The 17,640-nt window shown below is 33.2% G+C and overlaps 1 protein-coding gene across 1 annotated transcript; it reads left to right on the top strand.

Annotated features, from left to right (window-relative positions):
• Positions 1-16,690: 16,690 nt before the first annotated feature.
• On the top strand, positions 16,691-17,396 carry LOC117974870 (large ribosomal subunit protein eL29-like). The gene is made up of 2 exons (XM_034932286.3): positions 16,691-17,327; positions 17,362-17,396. Exon 1 carries the CDS (start codon positions 16,750-16,752, stop codon positions 17,215-17,217), a length of 468 nt encoding a protein of 155 aa, XP_034788177.1. The 5' UTR covers positions 16,691-16,749; the 3' UTR covers positions 17,218-17,327; positions 17,362-17,396.
• Positions 17,397-17,640: the final 244 nt, after the last annotated feature.

Raw genomic sequence — 17,640 nt, 5'->3', positions numbered from 1 at the left:
TAAAAATGTAAATTTTTTTGAACATCTATGATGATAAAGTCTGAGAACTTAACACTGAGTTTCTTTAAAAAGAAGAAGAAAATAAAAATGCCATGAAGTTTTTATTATCTAATAAAGAAAGCATACTTTTTTTTAAACCGTGGGCTTGTTTTACTTATAGCTCTAAATTCTGAAAAGAATATGATGAGCTGCTTTTCGTATTCGAGACTTTAAAGCATATATAAAAATGATTTATTTCCGTTGTCTTGAAGTTTTATGTACACTGATTGCAATTCTTAAGAAAATCTTCAATAAAACTTAAATGCAAAATTTTATCGTAATCCTTTATGGGTAATAATGGGAATTAGAAGCTGATATATACTATCTAGGAGTGTAGTTTTACGGTATTAATAATGAGAGATGATAGTCAACTCATGTCAAAGTACTGATTTATAACTATTTCTGTTAGTTTGATAGTGAAATTCATGTTGGATAATTCAAAACAGAAATACCGAAAGAGTCTTGATGGACAGATATTGTTTCTTTACATGAAAGAAGATACATGGTGAATATATGGGAAGATACCATTTTATAAATGTGCAACTTATGAATATTGCATCAGCTGTCATTTTATTAATAAAAAGTAGAACCCTTACACAAAAGATGAATTGCAGTAATACATGCAGACAAAAACAACTTTTTTTTCTTAAAAAGGTACTCTGGGGTTATAATATGCTTTACTATAGCCAAAATGTTCCAAATCTTTCATTAAATTTTGTACATTATATCGTGGGTTCTTTTAGGCATTTGGTGTATCAGGCAGTCCTACCTTTCATGAATTTCCCCCCTGAAGTACAACTGGCAGAAAACCAAACTGAATTTAAAAAAAGGGAACTTCTATATTTCTGTGAATAATAATTCTGTAAATTCTTAATGAGGGACTGTAGTGCTCTAATTTTTCAGCAATTTCTGTTCTGCTTCGTTCAATAGAAGGCTTTTGGATTTGAGTTTAGAGCTCAGGAGAAATTCCCCAAGTAGCCACAGAGTAAGAAACAGGAACAGTTTCAGCAGCCAGAGGAGAAATGCCTGAGTGTAGAAATCTGATGAATGCTGATAAGAAGTTTCACCCAATTTACCCTTAGAGGCTCTGGCTACAATTTTGAAGACTGAGATCTATCTAAGAGTAGAATTCAGGGGCTGTTCTAAGTTGATTAACAATGCTGGAGATAGTAAAATTTAGTTACATAAGAGGAGCTGAGGTTAATTTGAAGTAGGAGAGAAACCTGAACATGCTAATCAAAGGAGGGTTAAAATTTACAGTTAGGCATTGGCAGAGGCTTCTCATTAAAACAAATAAACAAAAAGGGCAAGGTGAAGTCAGGAGCAGAAAATTAAACTGGACAGATTATAGAAGCCCTTTTCAAGCTGGGGTCAGAAACTTGAGATTGGGAGACAAAGTTGAGGAAATAGCATTACATTTGAGTCCACTCTTCAAATTACTGCAACCATTTATCTTGCACCAGCGAGAGGTTCCCCAAACATCTCTAACTTCAATGTTGGACTACCAAGGTTCTGGGTTTCCTTTGCTGTTTCTCACTCTTTTTGTTTTGTTGTTTTTCTCTGGCAATACTGTCTTCTTGGCTGAGAAGTAATACTTATCTAGGTTTGGTTAGAAAGTATTAGTTTTTCAAAGCTTTAACTTTAGATTCTTGCTTAAGCGTCTATAATTGTGGCAAATGACGGTGGGTGGATTTTTCTGGCATTTGTTGTCAGTTCCAAGCCAAACCCACTTGATCTCTGATACATTTGATCTGTTTTCCTCATTTATCAATAACAATCAAATCTGTTTTCTATTTGAGGTTGATTTTAACCAGATTATTAAATTAATAAAGATAATCACTGTTATGTTTATGTCAACACAGCAGCATCCAGGTGATCCACAGGGGAAGCATCTTTAGGAGAATGTTATTTTAGCTTCTGCCCTCCTCCGTTAACCATTTTTACTATTAAGTAGTGAAAGAAACCTGTACTAAGCCTTTTCTCTTTTCTCTATATTCTGTCCATAGAACTTAGTAAAATTATGAAAATTTTTGCCTAGGAATTCAAAGTAAGATGACTCTATTAATCTGTTCTCACAATGCTAATAAAGACAAGCGCAAGACTGGGTAATTTATAAAGGTAAGGGGTTTAATGGACTCACAGTTCCACATGGCTAGGAGGCATCACAATCATGGTGGAAGGCCAAGGAGGAGCAAAGGCAAGTCTTACATGGCAGCAGGCAAGAAAGCATGTGCAGGGGAACTGCCCTTTATAAAACCATCAGATCTCATGAGATTTATTCACTGTTATGAAAATAACATGGGATAAAACCACCCCTATGATTCAATTACCTCCCACTGGATCCCTCCCATGACACGAGAGGAATATGAGAGCTACAATTCAAGATAAGATGTGGGTGGGGACACAGCCAAACCATATCATTCTGCCCCTGGTCCATCCCAAATCTCATGTCCTCACATTTCAAAACCAATCATGCCTTCCCAACAGCCCTCCAACGTCTTAACTCATTTCATCATTAACTCAAAAGTCCAAGTCCAATGTCTCATCTGAGACAAGGCAAGTCCCTTCCACCTACGAGACTATAAAGTCAATAGCAAGTTAGTTACTTCCTAGATACGATGGGAGTACAGGCATTGGGTAAATACACCCATTCCAAATGGGAGAAATTGGCCAAAATAAAGGGGCTACAGGCCCCATGCAAGTCCAAAATCCAGTAGGGCAGTCATTAAACCTTTAAGTTCCAAAATAATCTCCTTTGATTAAAATTAAGAACTTCAAAAACTAAATAAATTAAATAAAATAAAATATTATAGACAATTACCATTTTACAGAATACAGATTTTAATAGTCTTTGTCATTTACATCAATGGTTATGCTTATTCTTGTTCATCAGTACAGAAAGATATGTTCACAATAGGGGCAAAATTATCATAATGCTAATGTTTCTGCATTTATAAATATATCAACAATATCTGCCAACCCTCATTTGTTGTATTGTGTTGATAATTATAAAGATATTGGTACTATTCTAGCATACTGTCAGTAGGATAGAGGCCTAGTGCAATTTTCTCATAGATATTTATAGAAACATTACATGTTCTGTTTTACCAGCAATAACTGTATAATTGATAAATTCCTGCATTTTTAAGTTATTGGAATATTTTTAATGTGAAGTGACCTTTGGCATTAATTTCCAGTTGCTCTGGAGCTTGCTATGAAAATCACTAAAAGAATTAATGACTTCTCATAACTTTTACCAAGCAGGATGTTGCTGGCTGTTTAGATCTTTTCAAGATGATTAAAACAAATTATGGTCTGACAGAAAGATAATGAGGAAAACACAAATGAAATAATAGATGGCTTTAAAAAGTCAACAGTTTCCTATTTGGTGAGTATATTAGATCACAAGGAACAAGCATCTGCTCTAATATTCTAGATATTTATTTAAATTTCATGAATTTACATGGAATATTTTACATGATAAATTTTGAGTAATGATGAATGTAGCCTGTAACCATACATTACTATTTTATTTAGAACACTTTAATATATTTCTTCACATTGCATCTTCTATTTCAGACATCATTAACATCCCAACATAAGAAATGAGGCTATGGAACCTGAGTCACTTATTTATTTGAGCAACAAAAACATATATTTTAAAAAGCACATTTTAAAACTCTTCAGATTTGCAGTGCCATGTGAAACTAAAAGTATAGCTATAGCATTCTGAGGTTTTTGAGATTAATCTTGTAATTATTTACTGTTTTACAGTAGCATATCCAACAGTTCTGTAATTCCTTATTCTAATAATCTTTTGTTACTCTTTTAAAAAATAACCCACAAACTTTTACATTACTTTTTCAATTTATGCTGACTTTATTTCCTGAAACTTTCTATTGTATTTTGCTGTAACTAAAAGGCTTGCTTTCTTTTGTTTGTTTCCTATGGATATCTTCTTCTATTTTCTCTCTTTCTTTTTCTTTCTTTTCTCTCTCTCTCTCTCTCCCCCAGCTAATTTTTGTATTTGTTTTGTTTTGTTTTGTTTAGTAGAGATGGGGCTTCACCATGTTGGCCAGGCTGGTCTTGAACTCCTGCCCTCAGGTGATCCACCTGCCTCAGCCTCCCAAAGTGCTTGGATTACAGGCGTAAGCCACAGTGCCTAGCCTAAATTTGGCTTTCTTTAAAAACGTCTCAAGGATCTAATCATGAAATATCTTTAAAATACTTGTTTCCTGTTTATAAATGTTCATATTAAACTTTAAAAAATCAATGTATATGATAGTAGTTTTTTTTGTTTTTTGTTTTTTGCAAATTTAGTATGTAATAAATCTTGCCATTTCCATAGATGCTATTTTAGGCAAAAACCTTGAAACGTACTAATATCTAACTTTAAAATGTGGTGTTCTAATTTATTATAGCCTTCCAAAATTTTTTGAGAATAGTACTTATGATTTTATCTGGTGACTGTCCTCACTGAGCAACATAAAAGAACATGATATCAGAAATTCTCAGTATTTTTACTTAGTTCAGTACAATTATGCTAAACTAATTATGATATAAAAATAGCTTTTGAGTTAATTACTGCTTATTTCAAAGGAATATTAATCAACACAAGGTAACTGACACTAAATTTGTTCAAGATTTATGTACTGTATTATAAAGTAAAAATGTATATTTAATATTTATAAATATATTAAGGTGCTTTAAATGACTTGAAGAATCAATAAGTATTGTAAACTTAAACTGCCACTTTATTATAATTTCCATTTGGTCACTTCTCAAGTATTTTTTTTTAATTCTAAATTTTGAAGTATTTATGAGCACAATTAAGGGGGAAAAAAGATATGTTGACATTCGGGCTTTGTTATTTCATTTATAAAGCACAGGCAGAGTAAATTTAGTGTAATTATTTAGGGTCCCAATATTTTCAGAAAGGAAAGTGAGTATTGGCTTCAACTTAAAGTCAGCAGCTGCTTTATCCCAGAACAAGAGCGTGAGCCTGTTCTTTGACTTGAAGCCAGGCACTAACTTCTCATCTCTAGCTATGAAAATCCTAGATGGCATCTTCATCCAATAGAAGGCTGTTTATTCTACACCCAAAGTCTGTTGCTTAATGTAACTATCTTTACCAGTTTCCTAGCTAGAGCCTCCAGATAACTTGCTAGAGTTTCTCTATCAACACCTGGTGCTTTACTTTGCAATTTTATGTTATGGAGGTGGCTTCTTTCCTTAAACCTTATGAACCAACCTCTGCTTGCCTAAAACTTTCTTCTCCAGCTTCCTCACCTCTTTCAGCCTCCATAGAACTAAGGAGACTTAAGGCCTTGTTCTGGATTAGGCTTTAGCTTAAGAAAATGTAGCTGGTTTGATATTCTATTCAGATCACTCAGACTTTCTTCATATCAGCAATAAAGCTGTTTTGCTTTTTTATCATTTGTATGTTCGTTAGAGTAGCATTTTTAATTTCCTTCAATAACTTTTCCTTTCCATTCAAAACCTGGCTAAGGGACCTAGCTTTCAGTCTATTTTAGCTTTTTATGTGCCTTTTTCACTAAGCTTAATCATTTCTAGCTTTTGATTTAAAGAAAGAGATGTATAATTTGTTTCTTTCATCTGAACACTTAGAGGCCATTGTAGGATAAATAATTAACCTAATTTTAATATTGTTGTGTTTCAGGGAAAAGGAGGCCTAAGGAGAGGGAGAGAGACAAGGGAACGGCTGGTTGAGGAAGCAGTCAGAGCACACTCATTTATGATTAAGTTGGCTGCCTCATATGGATGTGCTTTGTGGTGTCCCATAACAATTACAATGTAACATCAAAGATCACGTATCGCAAATTAACATAACAGGTATAATAATAAAAATAAAAACTATAAATGTTAGAAATATTGTGAGAATTATCAAAATGTGATATGATACAGAGAAACCAAGTAGGATATGCTGTTGGAAAAATGGTGCCAACTGGCTTGCTGGATCAGGCTTGCCACAAATCTTCAATTTGTTAAAAGAACACAGTATCTGTAAAGTGCCATAAAACAATGTGTGCCTTTAGCCATTTTAAGTTTATCATTTTTCAATTGACAGTTGATGATGATTTGATTGTACAGAATGTATCAAAGAGTTCATAATTTGTTGATCTAACAATATAGAGATACAAGAATAATTGACTGTGTTTAAACAAGGCCTTTCTGTTTATTAGTGTATTGATATTGTACAAGTCTACTTAAATAATATCTAAAACTGACTTTCCTGATTAATCAACACCACATTTGCTTCATAAGGCACACTACAAAACACAACATTCTTTGAAAGATAAATGCTTGTGAATATTTGACCAATCTCTTTTCTACCAAATGCATGTATATTTGATTCAACATTTCAGTTTTATGCTTAACTAGTTGTGTTTGTTTTTAAGCTATTTATGTCAGTTATTCTGTTTATGTAATTACATGAGGTATGTTATGTGTATCATATATAATTATATATTTATATATTTACATATTATTTATTAATACACATGATACTATTATATAACATATAATAGTATGTTATATATATCTCCACATATATAACATTATGTCTCCACATAATATAACAATGATACAATAACATTATGTCTCTACATAATACAAAATGAATATATTATTATATATACATTTTAAAAACAAAGCATGTAAGTGGAGAAATAAATATGAATATCATGTTAATGAAAGTAGGTTGTCATATTTCTGAAAATGTGAACTAAGACAAGGTTACACTTTTCTGAAGCAAGCTGAGAATATATTCTCAATCTTTTTATTTCTAGTCCAAACTTTGTCCCACCCAATTACTCTACTACTCACTTATTGTAATGAGGGTGGAGCTGGCTGATCTACTTGTTTTTCATGCATTGCATATGGGAATAAGTTTCCAAACTCTTAATGTTTTGGTTATTCTCAAAGCTTTTCTCATCGTAGTTCTGTCGTTATTTTGCTAAAAGACATCTTGTATACTCAATCTGTATATTTTATGGTATTTGTCTAGTAGGAGGTGAATCAGTCTGTTTTATATAAAACACAGATCTATATATTTGTATATATATGTAGATGTGTGTGTATATATATATATCTTAATTCATTTTATATTGCTAAAACAAAATATATCAGGCTGGTAATTTATAATGAAGTTTATTGGCTTACTGTTCTGAAAGCTGGGAAATTCCAATATTAAGGCACTGAGATCTGGAGAGGGCCGTTCTGCTGCATTATCCCATGAAGTCTTTGCCCGTGCATATGTCCTGAATGGTATTTCCTAGGTTTTCTTCTAGGGTTTTTATGGTTTTGGATTTTACATTTAAGTCTTTAATCCATCTTGAGTTAATTTTTATATAAGGTGTAAGGGAGGGGTCCAGTTTCACTTTTCTGCATATGGCTAGACAGTTTTCCCAGCACCATTTACTGAATAGGAAATCCTTTCCCCATTGCTTATTTTTAATCAGGTTTGTTGAAGATTAGATGGTTGTAGATGTGTGGTGTTATTTCTGAGGTCGCTGTTCTGCTCCATTGGTCTATATCTCTGTTTTGATACCAGTACCATAGTGTTTTGGTTACTGTAGTCTTGTAGTATAGTTTCAAGTCAGGTAGCATGATGCCTACAGCTTTGCACAGCCAACAAACATGAAAAAAATTCAACATCACTGAGCATCAGAGAAATGTATATCAAAATCACAATGAGATACCATCTCATGCCAGTCAGAATGGAGATTATTAAAAAGTCAGGAAACGATAGATGCTGGTGAGGCTGTGGAGAAATAGGAACACTTTTACACTGTTGGTGAGAATATAAATTAGTTCAACCATTGTGGAAGACAGTATGGCGATTTTTTGAGGATCTAGAACCAGAAATACCAGCAATCCCATTACTGGGTATATACCCAAAGGAATATAAATTATTCTACTATAAAGACACATGCACACCTATATTTATTGCAGCACTAGCACTATCTACAATAGCAAAGACATGGAGCCAACCCAAATATCCATCAGTGATAGACTGGATAAAGAAAATGTGGCACATATACACCTTGCAATACTGTGCAACCATAAAAAGGAATGAGATCATGTCCTTTGCAGGGACATGGATGAAGCTGGAAACAATCATCCTCAACAAACTGACATGGGAACAGAAAACAAACACCGCATGTTCTCACTCATAAGTGGAAGTTGAACATTGAGAACACATGGACATAGGGAGGGGAACAACACACACGACGGCCTGTGGAGGTTGGGGAAGAGGGGAGGAAACCTAGAGGATGGGTCAATAGGTGCAGCAAACCACCATGACACACATATACCTATGTAAAAAACCTGCACATTCTGCACATGTCATGTTTTATTTTTAAAAAAGAATAAAGGAAAAAAAAGAAATAGAAAAAAGTCATTCTGAAAAGGATACAAATGGTATCACTTCAACTATTCTGTAAAATGAAAAAGAGTAAAAATATCCATGGTTTTCAGGAGCTAGAGGGAAGAGAGAGATGAATAGGCAGAGCACAGATAATTTTTAGGTCAGTGAAATTACTTTGTGTGACAATATAATGGTGGATGACATAAATTTGTCCAAACTCATAGAATGTACATCAAAAGTGAACCCTAATGTAATGTTGTGTCAGTGTAGATCCATAAATTGTAACAAATGTATTACTCTGATGAGGAATGCTGATAAGAAGGATGCTTTAAACATGTAGGGGAAACAGGTATGTTAGAAATCTCTGTACCTTCCACTTGGAGTTGCTTTTTTTTAGAATCTAAAATTGTTCTTAAAAATATAGTTTATTTAAAAAGTAAAGTACTTTCACATGCTATAACATGTGTGAACCTTAAAAACATTATGCTAAGTAAAAGAAGCCAGACACAAAGCACCATATATTGTACAGTGATATTCACATTAACTCAAGATAGATTAAAGATTTACTATGTGATAATTGAAACTATAAAAATACTAGAAGAAAAGCTAGGAAAAAGTCTCATGGATATTGATCTAGGCAAAATATGTGTGACAGATTTCAAAAGCACAGGCAACAAAAACAAAAGTAGAAAACTACTTAAACTAAAAAGCTTCTTCATAGTGAAAGCAATAATCAGTAGATTGAATAAGCAACCTGCAGAATAGGAGAAAATATTTGCAAACTGTTCATCCAACAGGGGACTAATATTCAGAGTATACAACAAACTCAACAGGAAAAAAATCCCATTAAAAAATAGCCAAAAGACGTGAATACACATTCTCCAAAAGAAGACATACAATTGGTTAACAGGTATGTAAAAAATGCTCAACGTCACTAATCATCACAGAAATAAAAATTAAAACCACAATGAAATATCGTCTTATCCCAGTGAGAAGAGCTATTATTAAAGAGACAAAAAAAATGTTGGCAGGGATGCAGAGAAATGGGAACACTTACATACCATTGGTGGGAGTGTAAACTAACAAAGCCACTATGCAAAACAATATGGCGATTTCTCAAAAAGTCAAAAATAGGATTACCATTCAATCTACCAATTTTGCTGCTGTGTATTTATTTATCTAAAGGAAAATAAATCAGTATATCAGAGGGATACCTGCACTCACGTGCTTATTGCTGCACTATTGACAATAGCAAAAATATAAAACAACCTAAGTATCCATCAATAGATGAATGAACAAAGAAAATGTGGTATATATACACAATGGAATACTATTTAGTCATAAAAAGATTAAACCATGCCATTTGCAACAAGTTGGATAGAACTGGAAGTCATTATCTTAAATGAAACAAGTAAATCACAAAAAGATAAATATCAAATGTTTTCACTTACATGTAGGAGCTAGAAAAATTGAACACATAAAGGTAGAGAGTGGAAAAAATAGATTAGAGACAGGAAACGATGAGTCACGGGTAAAGGGGAGGATAAAGAGAAGTAGGTTGAAAGGTACAAATAAACTATAAGATTAAAGTAATAAATTTAATGCTTAACAGCAGAATATGGCGACCATACTTGAAAAAAAAGGTTTGTACTCAAGTGATGGGCACTGTAAATGCTCTGATTGGGTCACTATGCATAATACACACATGATAAAATTTCTTATGTACCCTATAAATTTGTCCAAACAGAAATTTAGAAAATTGTAAAGTTTAAAAGGAATATGGCACATACACACAAAAGCCATTTTATACTTAAGAAAATTATAAGATAGATGACAGTTTCTACCACTTTTTATAACTTTAGTATACTCAACGAACATTTTTTCTTGAATTTTTGTATTATTAACTTTATTCTAGGTAAATGTATATAAAATAACAATACTATGTAAATATTTATAAATGTGGAAGTAAACATCTCCACTTAACTAAGGCACTTGACTTTCTATTATTTCTGCCACTTGTTCACAGATAATTAAATTTGCTACTACAGTAACTGCACAAAGCTTCAAAGCTTTAGATTTTTCTCCCTTGCATTTTTCTATATAGTGATAATAATATTTAAAAAGTTGCGATCATATTGTAAAATATTGCATAATATAATATTAAAATATTGGAAAGTTCCAAAACTGAATTCTAGATTATCATTTTGATTTTATTTAAATATATACAGTAAAAATAAGTAAAAAACAAAGTAGATAAAAATTGTTATCGCTTAAAATAATCATTACATGGAACTTTTTTTGAATAACATTTTTCTTCTGTGGACTGCCATATATGAAATAAAAGCTGATTCTTACATAAATTGAGTGGAAGCCTTAAAGGAGAAAACTGTTGCTAAATTAAAATAGCCCATCATTTGTATGTTTCTTTAAAATTCCATTTCGTGTAGCTTTTTTTTTCTTTGATGAAAATAGTATCACACCAGGCTATAGCATTTCAAGCTATATATTGATAATTTTCACAATAAACTCTTTAATATAAATTACTTTTGGATTTTAACAAATTGATATGTTTAAGAAAGAAATTTATTTTTTTATTTTTATATTTTTTATTCAACAAAGATGCATGTGAATATTGCAGATATGAAGTCTGAGTGTTATTTTAAATAGGAATGTTATATGCCATAATTTTGAAACCTACATTTATTTAAACATAAATGTACTCATGCGTATGTGCTAGAAAACCTCACAACTATAGGAAGCTATAATAATGAAAAAGACTCAGGAGCTCGTTAGTCATCGAGGATTCAATAAACATAGTTGGTACCATCAAGCGCTATAACTAAGCCAATGCAACCAGGGTATGTCTGTGATTAGATATATTTATCTCTCACTTGAGAGTTCAACTTAAAGATAAGGGTATTTTTTTTAAGTTTGCATCAAAATATACCACTATTTTGGCCATACAGATATATACCTTCTATTGGCAATTTAAATGTTTAAAGATTTGTAGGCTTAGCTTAATGTTTTTAGTAACTAAAAGACATTTAGGTTAGAGTTAACTAATTATTGTTCTATATAACAGTAAAACTATATCTCACTAAAAGTACAGCACAGAATACATAGTTTTATTTCTAAGTAATGTGATTCTTCCTTGTAATAACACATTTATAATTTTAATTTCAACTTTGTACTTAATATAAAACAGTATTGAATAGTATCAAGAGAATTTGCGGGAATATGGCTTACTCTCATTATCAAAATTATTTAGAAATGATATGTATAAAATAGGCCAGTTATGAGAAAAATATTAAGATCTCAGGAAACAATATTAATTCGCTATTTGTTTTACAGATATTTGGGTTTAGATTCAATGAATGATTTTGTAAGAGTAGAAGTTAACAACAATCTTCCTGAAAGTGATTTATTCTTGCTTTATTTTATGAACTTTTTTATTTCTAGAGCCTGGTATGTGGGTAAAATACATAATAATTTGAGGAACTAGTATTATGATAACTTTCTAATTGTTAAAATTTAAAAGAAACATTATTGGTCGCCTTTTTTGCTATGAAATGTTACAGGCATATCATTTAAACTCATTTTAAGCAATATAATGAATTATCATAAACCCACAAAACGGCTTAAGCAAAAAGCACTTTCAATACTGTTGAAGTCTCTGTATACATTCTCAATTTTTCTTCTTTCTCATTTTCAGAATGAAACAGAATCCTAAATTCCTAGTTTATAATCTTTATTCATTTATCAATTTTTATTTATATATATTACCACCTTAACTTATTTCTATAACACTGAATTAAATTTTGATTGACAGTTAATAAAGAGATAAACAGAGTTTAGGGTAATAGAATTCTTATTTTATGGCCAAAACTAAATAAGTAGAATGTCAATGAAAATACATACTTCAAATAGAGAATTAGGGTCACATGGCAGTAGGTAACACCTAGAAGAAATTCAAAGGATTTAATCTAACTGTAAAGACGAAAAAGAATTTAGCTATTCCCCTTGTTTAGGCCTCTAATTTCCAGGCTGAAAACTTAAATCCCTTCAAGATCACATGACTCATTTAAGTGTACCAGGATAAGCACCCAGATGTATCTCGAAAACCAAATCTTAAAACTTACTATTTTAAATAAACCAACACCAATAGGACTATACAGTATCAGAAAAATTATTTACACATACGATTTTTACTTATCTTTTATAAAATTATGAGAGTTGATTTTGTGACTTAATAGTTTATGAGCCACAACTAATTGTATTATAAAAAGATCAGCATGAAATCTGTGCTTGATTCCTACTTAGCTTTGCTTTGTATTCATTCGTTTCATAAGCACTTATTGATGTTTACCATGGGCCAGGTACTGTTTACTGCAAGCCATTTAATAATGAATGAAACTCAGTTCTAAAACAACTTATAGTCCAGAATTCAAATAAGAATTTGAATAAATATCATTTTAAAATATATAAAAATCTTTATTTGAAGATTTTAAAAACTGTATATGGAAGAAAAAGATTTTGTTTTGTTTTGTTTTGTTTTGTTTTGTGTGTGTGTGTGTAATGAAAGTCTATAAAACTTTGGGCCTAAAGCTTCTCACACAGGTTAACTCACAGAGTCTGTCCTTCATAAGAATCCTAAAATGAAGCATGATATATTTATCTGGTGATGTCATAGAGGCTAGGCCACTTCATTAAACAGTGTTTATAAAGTAGGAACCTGGTACTTGTTTTTATGCTAGCAATAATATAATGATGCAGATGAAATTATAAATAAGTAAAAATTTTAGCTAGCCTTCCCTGGGACAGTTTGATTGTCTTTTTCAGAAATGATTATGGCATCACAGTTGCTGAAACTTTAAGCATTGGTTTGCAAGTGTCCCTCTGAAAAGAAATGAATTCTTCCTGCCATGAAGGGTTTTATGGTCTCTTTCTTCAGTGCTTTAGTTCATGAATTTGAAGCTCACTTTCCAGAGACAATGCAACCCATGTGGTAAGTTTAGAGAGAAAGAGAGCTTCAATATCTCAAAGTCATAGCTATGATCCTGCAAGGAATATTGGAGAAAGAAAAGCTTCTCATATAAATTAATTTATAGCCTTGATGCGCACACATTAAACTTTGAGCATGTGAATGTAGAAAGACTAAGATCCATTATCGATGTCCCTTAGGTAGGCAGCGGGTACCACGGCATAGAGCAGAACTAGTAAAAATAAGTGGAAAAAAGGAAGAGACACAAGAGGGTGTGTGTGTCAGTTTGCCTAGAGCTACATTTTAATCTTTACTATGAAGATTGTCACATTATATCTCAGTGGGGAAACCAGAGTATTCTATTAGAGAAGAAGTCACATACTCTAAAATGTATAAATGTAGATTGAGTGCCTAATATAGATTTTATTTTAGAGTATAAGTTTAATTATGGGCAACATACTCTTTTATTTCTTTAGTAAGTCTCAAGTTTAAAAACCCCACTCTAAACATGGCCAGCAGATCCAGATTATTAAATTGATAGTGCTTTGAATAAACAAAATCAGGCAAATAATTTTTATTTTAGCAGAAATATTTGTAAGTATAGAAACTGGTGCTCTAAAAACACAAAGAAAGAAAATACTTTGGAAGGTGTTCCAGAGAAGGGGACTCTAAATTGTTCTTACATCCGTTTTATCACGAGGTATGTATGTATTAGCATGATAAAAGTATTGTACGTTAAATGTTGATGCATTTCAAAGCATTTGTCAAAAATAAAAATAAAAGGCAGAGCTAAGTTGATGGCATATTCTGGCTCATTTTCAAGACAAAGGCAATAAACAAGATATGTGAGCAATAATATCACCATCACTTTTTGTGTGGCAATGCTGGAGATGTTTTAAGCGGGTCTTGACTTTTGAATAATTTTAATAGGCTCCCTCAGAGCTTCAATTAGCTAGAGACCCAAATAGTAGCTGACAGCTAGCAGAATCTCTTGTCTTGAGTTAAAGTCAAATTAATTAAATTCGAAAAGGCAATCATTTTCTTCCTAGCATCCTTAATCACTCATCCTTTCTTAGTTTAAAAAAAATAATAAAAAAGCAAACAATATGAAGTATTATGGCCTGACAAAAATATAAACAGGCAAGTTTGTAGCCATGAAACTATGAGGAACCAATTTTTTCACATGTGAATTTGGAATTTTTTAAGCCAATCTTCATTAGGCATATACAGTTTTCCGTAAAAAATAATCCATTTTGCCGGGTGCGGTGGCTCACGCCTGTAATCCCAGCACTTTGGGAGGCCGAGGCGGGTGGATCACGAGGTCAGGAGATCGAGACCATCCGGGCTAACAGGGTGAAACCCCGTCTCTACCAAAAATACAAAAAATTAGCCGAGCATGGTGGTGGGTGCCTGTAGTCCCAGCTACTCCGGAGGGCTGAGTCAGGAGAATGGCGTGAACCCAGGAGGCGGAGCTTGCAGTGAGCTGAGATCGCGCCACTGCACTCCAGCCTGGGCGACAAAGTGAGACTCCATCTCACAAAAAAAAAAAAACAAAAAAATCCATTTTACAACAGGTGTAGCTCAAGGAATTCAGCAGTGATTTTGTTAAAATTCTAGCATAAGGTTGATGTTTTGTTAGCTATGTGATGCCTATCTTTCTCTCTCACTCACTCTCTATATATTACATATATATTTATATATATTATAAATGCATTATATAATTACTGATATGTAATTGAGCATTAGGCTTACATGAACATGTGCACAAATAGCAAATTTTCTAGATTTCTTTTAAAACACCAGTATCAAAGATGATAACTCACATTCATATTAGTTATAATATTCACAAAATATACAAAGATTTTTAGAAAAATAGGTAGCTATCCCATAAGAACACAGAGTAAATCTTAAAGAGTAAAATTTAGGTTTTTTCAAATAACTGCTTTATAGAATCACTTGTTTATGAAAAGAAAATTATATATCGTTTATTTAATGTTTGTAGTTACACAAAAAAAGATTCACTATTAAAATTACTCAACCGTATTTTGCTGTGGGATATCTTTGGCAATCAATCTGGGATTCTGTTCTTCTGAGCCCTGTTTAGCAGGCAACAGTATACTGGGATACAGTGCTATAGCCACAGTTGGGCTGAGAAGATTTGCAGTCTGCCAATTAGGGTGCCTAGCTCAGACACTCTAGTTGTCAGCTTGAACTAGAAATTGATATAAGATTTAAGCTATGAAAGTCGCATTGGGGTCTTGGAAAGAAAATCAAAAACAACAACAGCAGCAAAGTGATCTGCAGAGGAATAAAAGAATCTTTAAGGTATATGAATCAAACCACTAGCCACATGTGGCTACTGAGTAACTGCAGTGGGTTAAATCCAAATTCAGGTGTTCTGTAAGTGAAAAATGCATACCTAATTTTGATGACTTGGTAGCAAAAAAATGAAAAAAATTCTAATAATTTCTACATTGACTACATGTTAAAATAATAAACATTTTGGATATGTTGGGTTAAAATACATCAATTTCAAAAAAATTTTGGAGTGGTGATGAGGAGAGAGGTAAAGAGAAAATGAAAGTAGCGTTTTAATAATTCTTTTTTGCCATTCTTCAGAACTTTTACTGCCTTCCTTATTTCTTCTTCTGGCTTTTATTCAGTACCTCTATCTAATCTACGTGTCTATGTATCTATGTATCTGTCTATGTATCTATCTATGTATCTATGTATGTATGTATATATGTATGTATGTATGTATGTATGTATCTATCTATCTATCTATCTATCTATCTATCTATCTATCTATCTATCTATCTATCTTTCTATCTAATTAGCTATCTGCTTGGTTTTTACTTTCTTCTAATGTTTGCACTATTCCAAAAAAAAATAATGACACATAGACTATATTTTTGTTGTTGTTTCTACTCTTCTCAGTTAAATGTTTTCTTAAATATTATTTCCCTTTGTGGTCAATGACCTTCACTATTTGGAAATAAACAACCACTTAGTACTACAATATACCAAGAATTGTTATTAAAACTAGAAATACAATGGCAAAATAAGACATTCTCTGCCTTTCTCAGTTTGAATTTTCCCCATAGTAGAGCCTAAAAGGACGGAGTGTGGGCAGTTTAGTTGCAAGATGAATCTAGAGGTAGATTAGGAAGTGAGGAGAGTCAGAAATATAATGAAGAAAAGAAAAAATGAAGGCATTCTAATAACAGGTTTGTTCTGAATAGTCAGAACTAAAGTATTCTGGAATCTTAGAGAAAGATATAGAATATTTTCCGCTCTTCCGGTTCTAGGCGCTTCGGGAGCCGCGGCTTATGGTGCAGACATGGCCAAGTCCAAGAACCACACCACACACAACCAGTCCCGAAAATGGCACAGAAATGGTATCAAGAAACCCCGATCACAAAGATACGAATCTCTTAAGGGGGTGGACCCCAAGTTCCTGAGGAACATGCGCTTTGCCAAGAAGCACAACAAAAAGGGCCTAAAGAAGATGCAGGCCAACAATGCCAAGGCCATGAGTGCACGTGCCGAGGCTATCAAGGCCCTCGTAAAGCCCAAGGAGGTTAAGCCCAAGATCCCAAAGGGTGTCAGCCGCAAGCTCGATCGACTTGCCTACATTGCCCACCCCAAGCTTGGGAAGCGTGCTCGTGCCCGTATTGCCAAGGGGCTCAGGCTGTGCCGGCCAAAGGCCAAGGCCAAGGATCAAACCAAGGCCCAGGCTGCAGCTCCAGCTTCAGTTCCAGCTCAGGCTCCCAAACGTACCCAGGCCCCTACAAAGGCTTCAGAGTAGATATCTCTGCCAACGTGAGGACAGAAGGACTGGTGCGACCCCCCACCCCCGCCCCTGGGCTACCATCTGCATGGGGCTGGGGTCCTCCTGTGCTATTTGTACAAATAAACCTGGGGTCCTCCTGTGCTATTTGTACAAATAAACCTGAGGCAGGAAAAAAAAAAAAAAAAAAAAAAGAATATTTTCCAATATTGTCTTTTCAAAAACAACCCTCAATTGCCCATCAATTGAGAGTTTATCCCAGGGGTTGTATCTTCCCCCATCAATTATGGGTTTCTCTTGGTGATAAAATGAATGGTATTCTATGGTTATGGAGAAGGCTCTGAAGAAATAACTGGAAAAAATGCACAGTGATAACTTTAGTTTCTAGGAACCTGAGTTTATAGAATCAGCTGTAACTGCAGCTAAAATCATGGTGAGCTG

The sequence above is a fragment of the Pan paniscus genome, chromosome 1 (assembly GCF_029289425.2).
Source record: "Pan paniscus chromosome 1, NHGRI_mPanPan1-v2.0_pri, whole genome shotgun sequence".
Lineage (NCBI taxonomy): Eukaryota > Metazoa > Chordata > Mammalia > Primates > Hominidae > Pan > Pan paniscus.
This window is presented reverse-complemented; position numbering and strand designations above follow the sequence as displayed.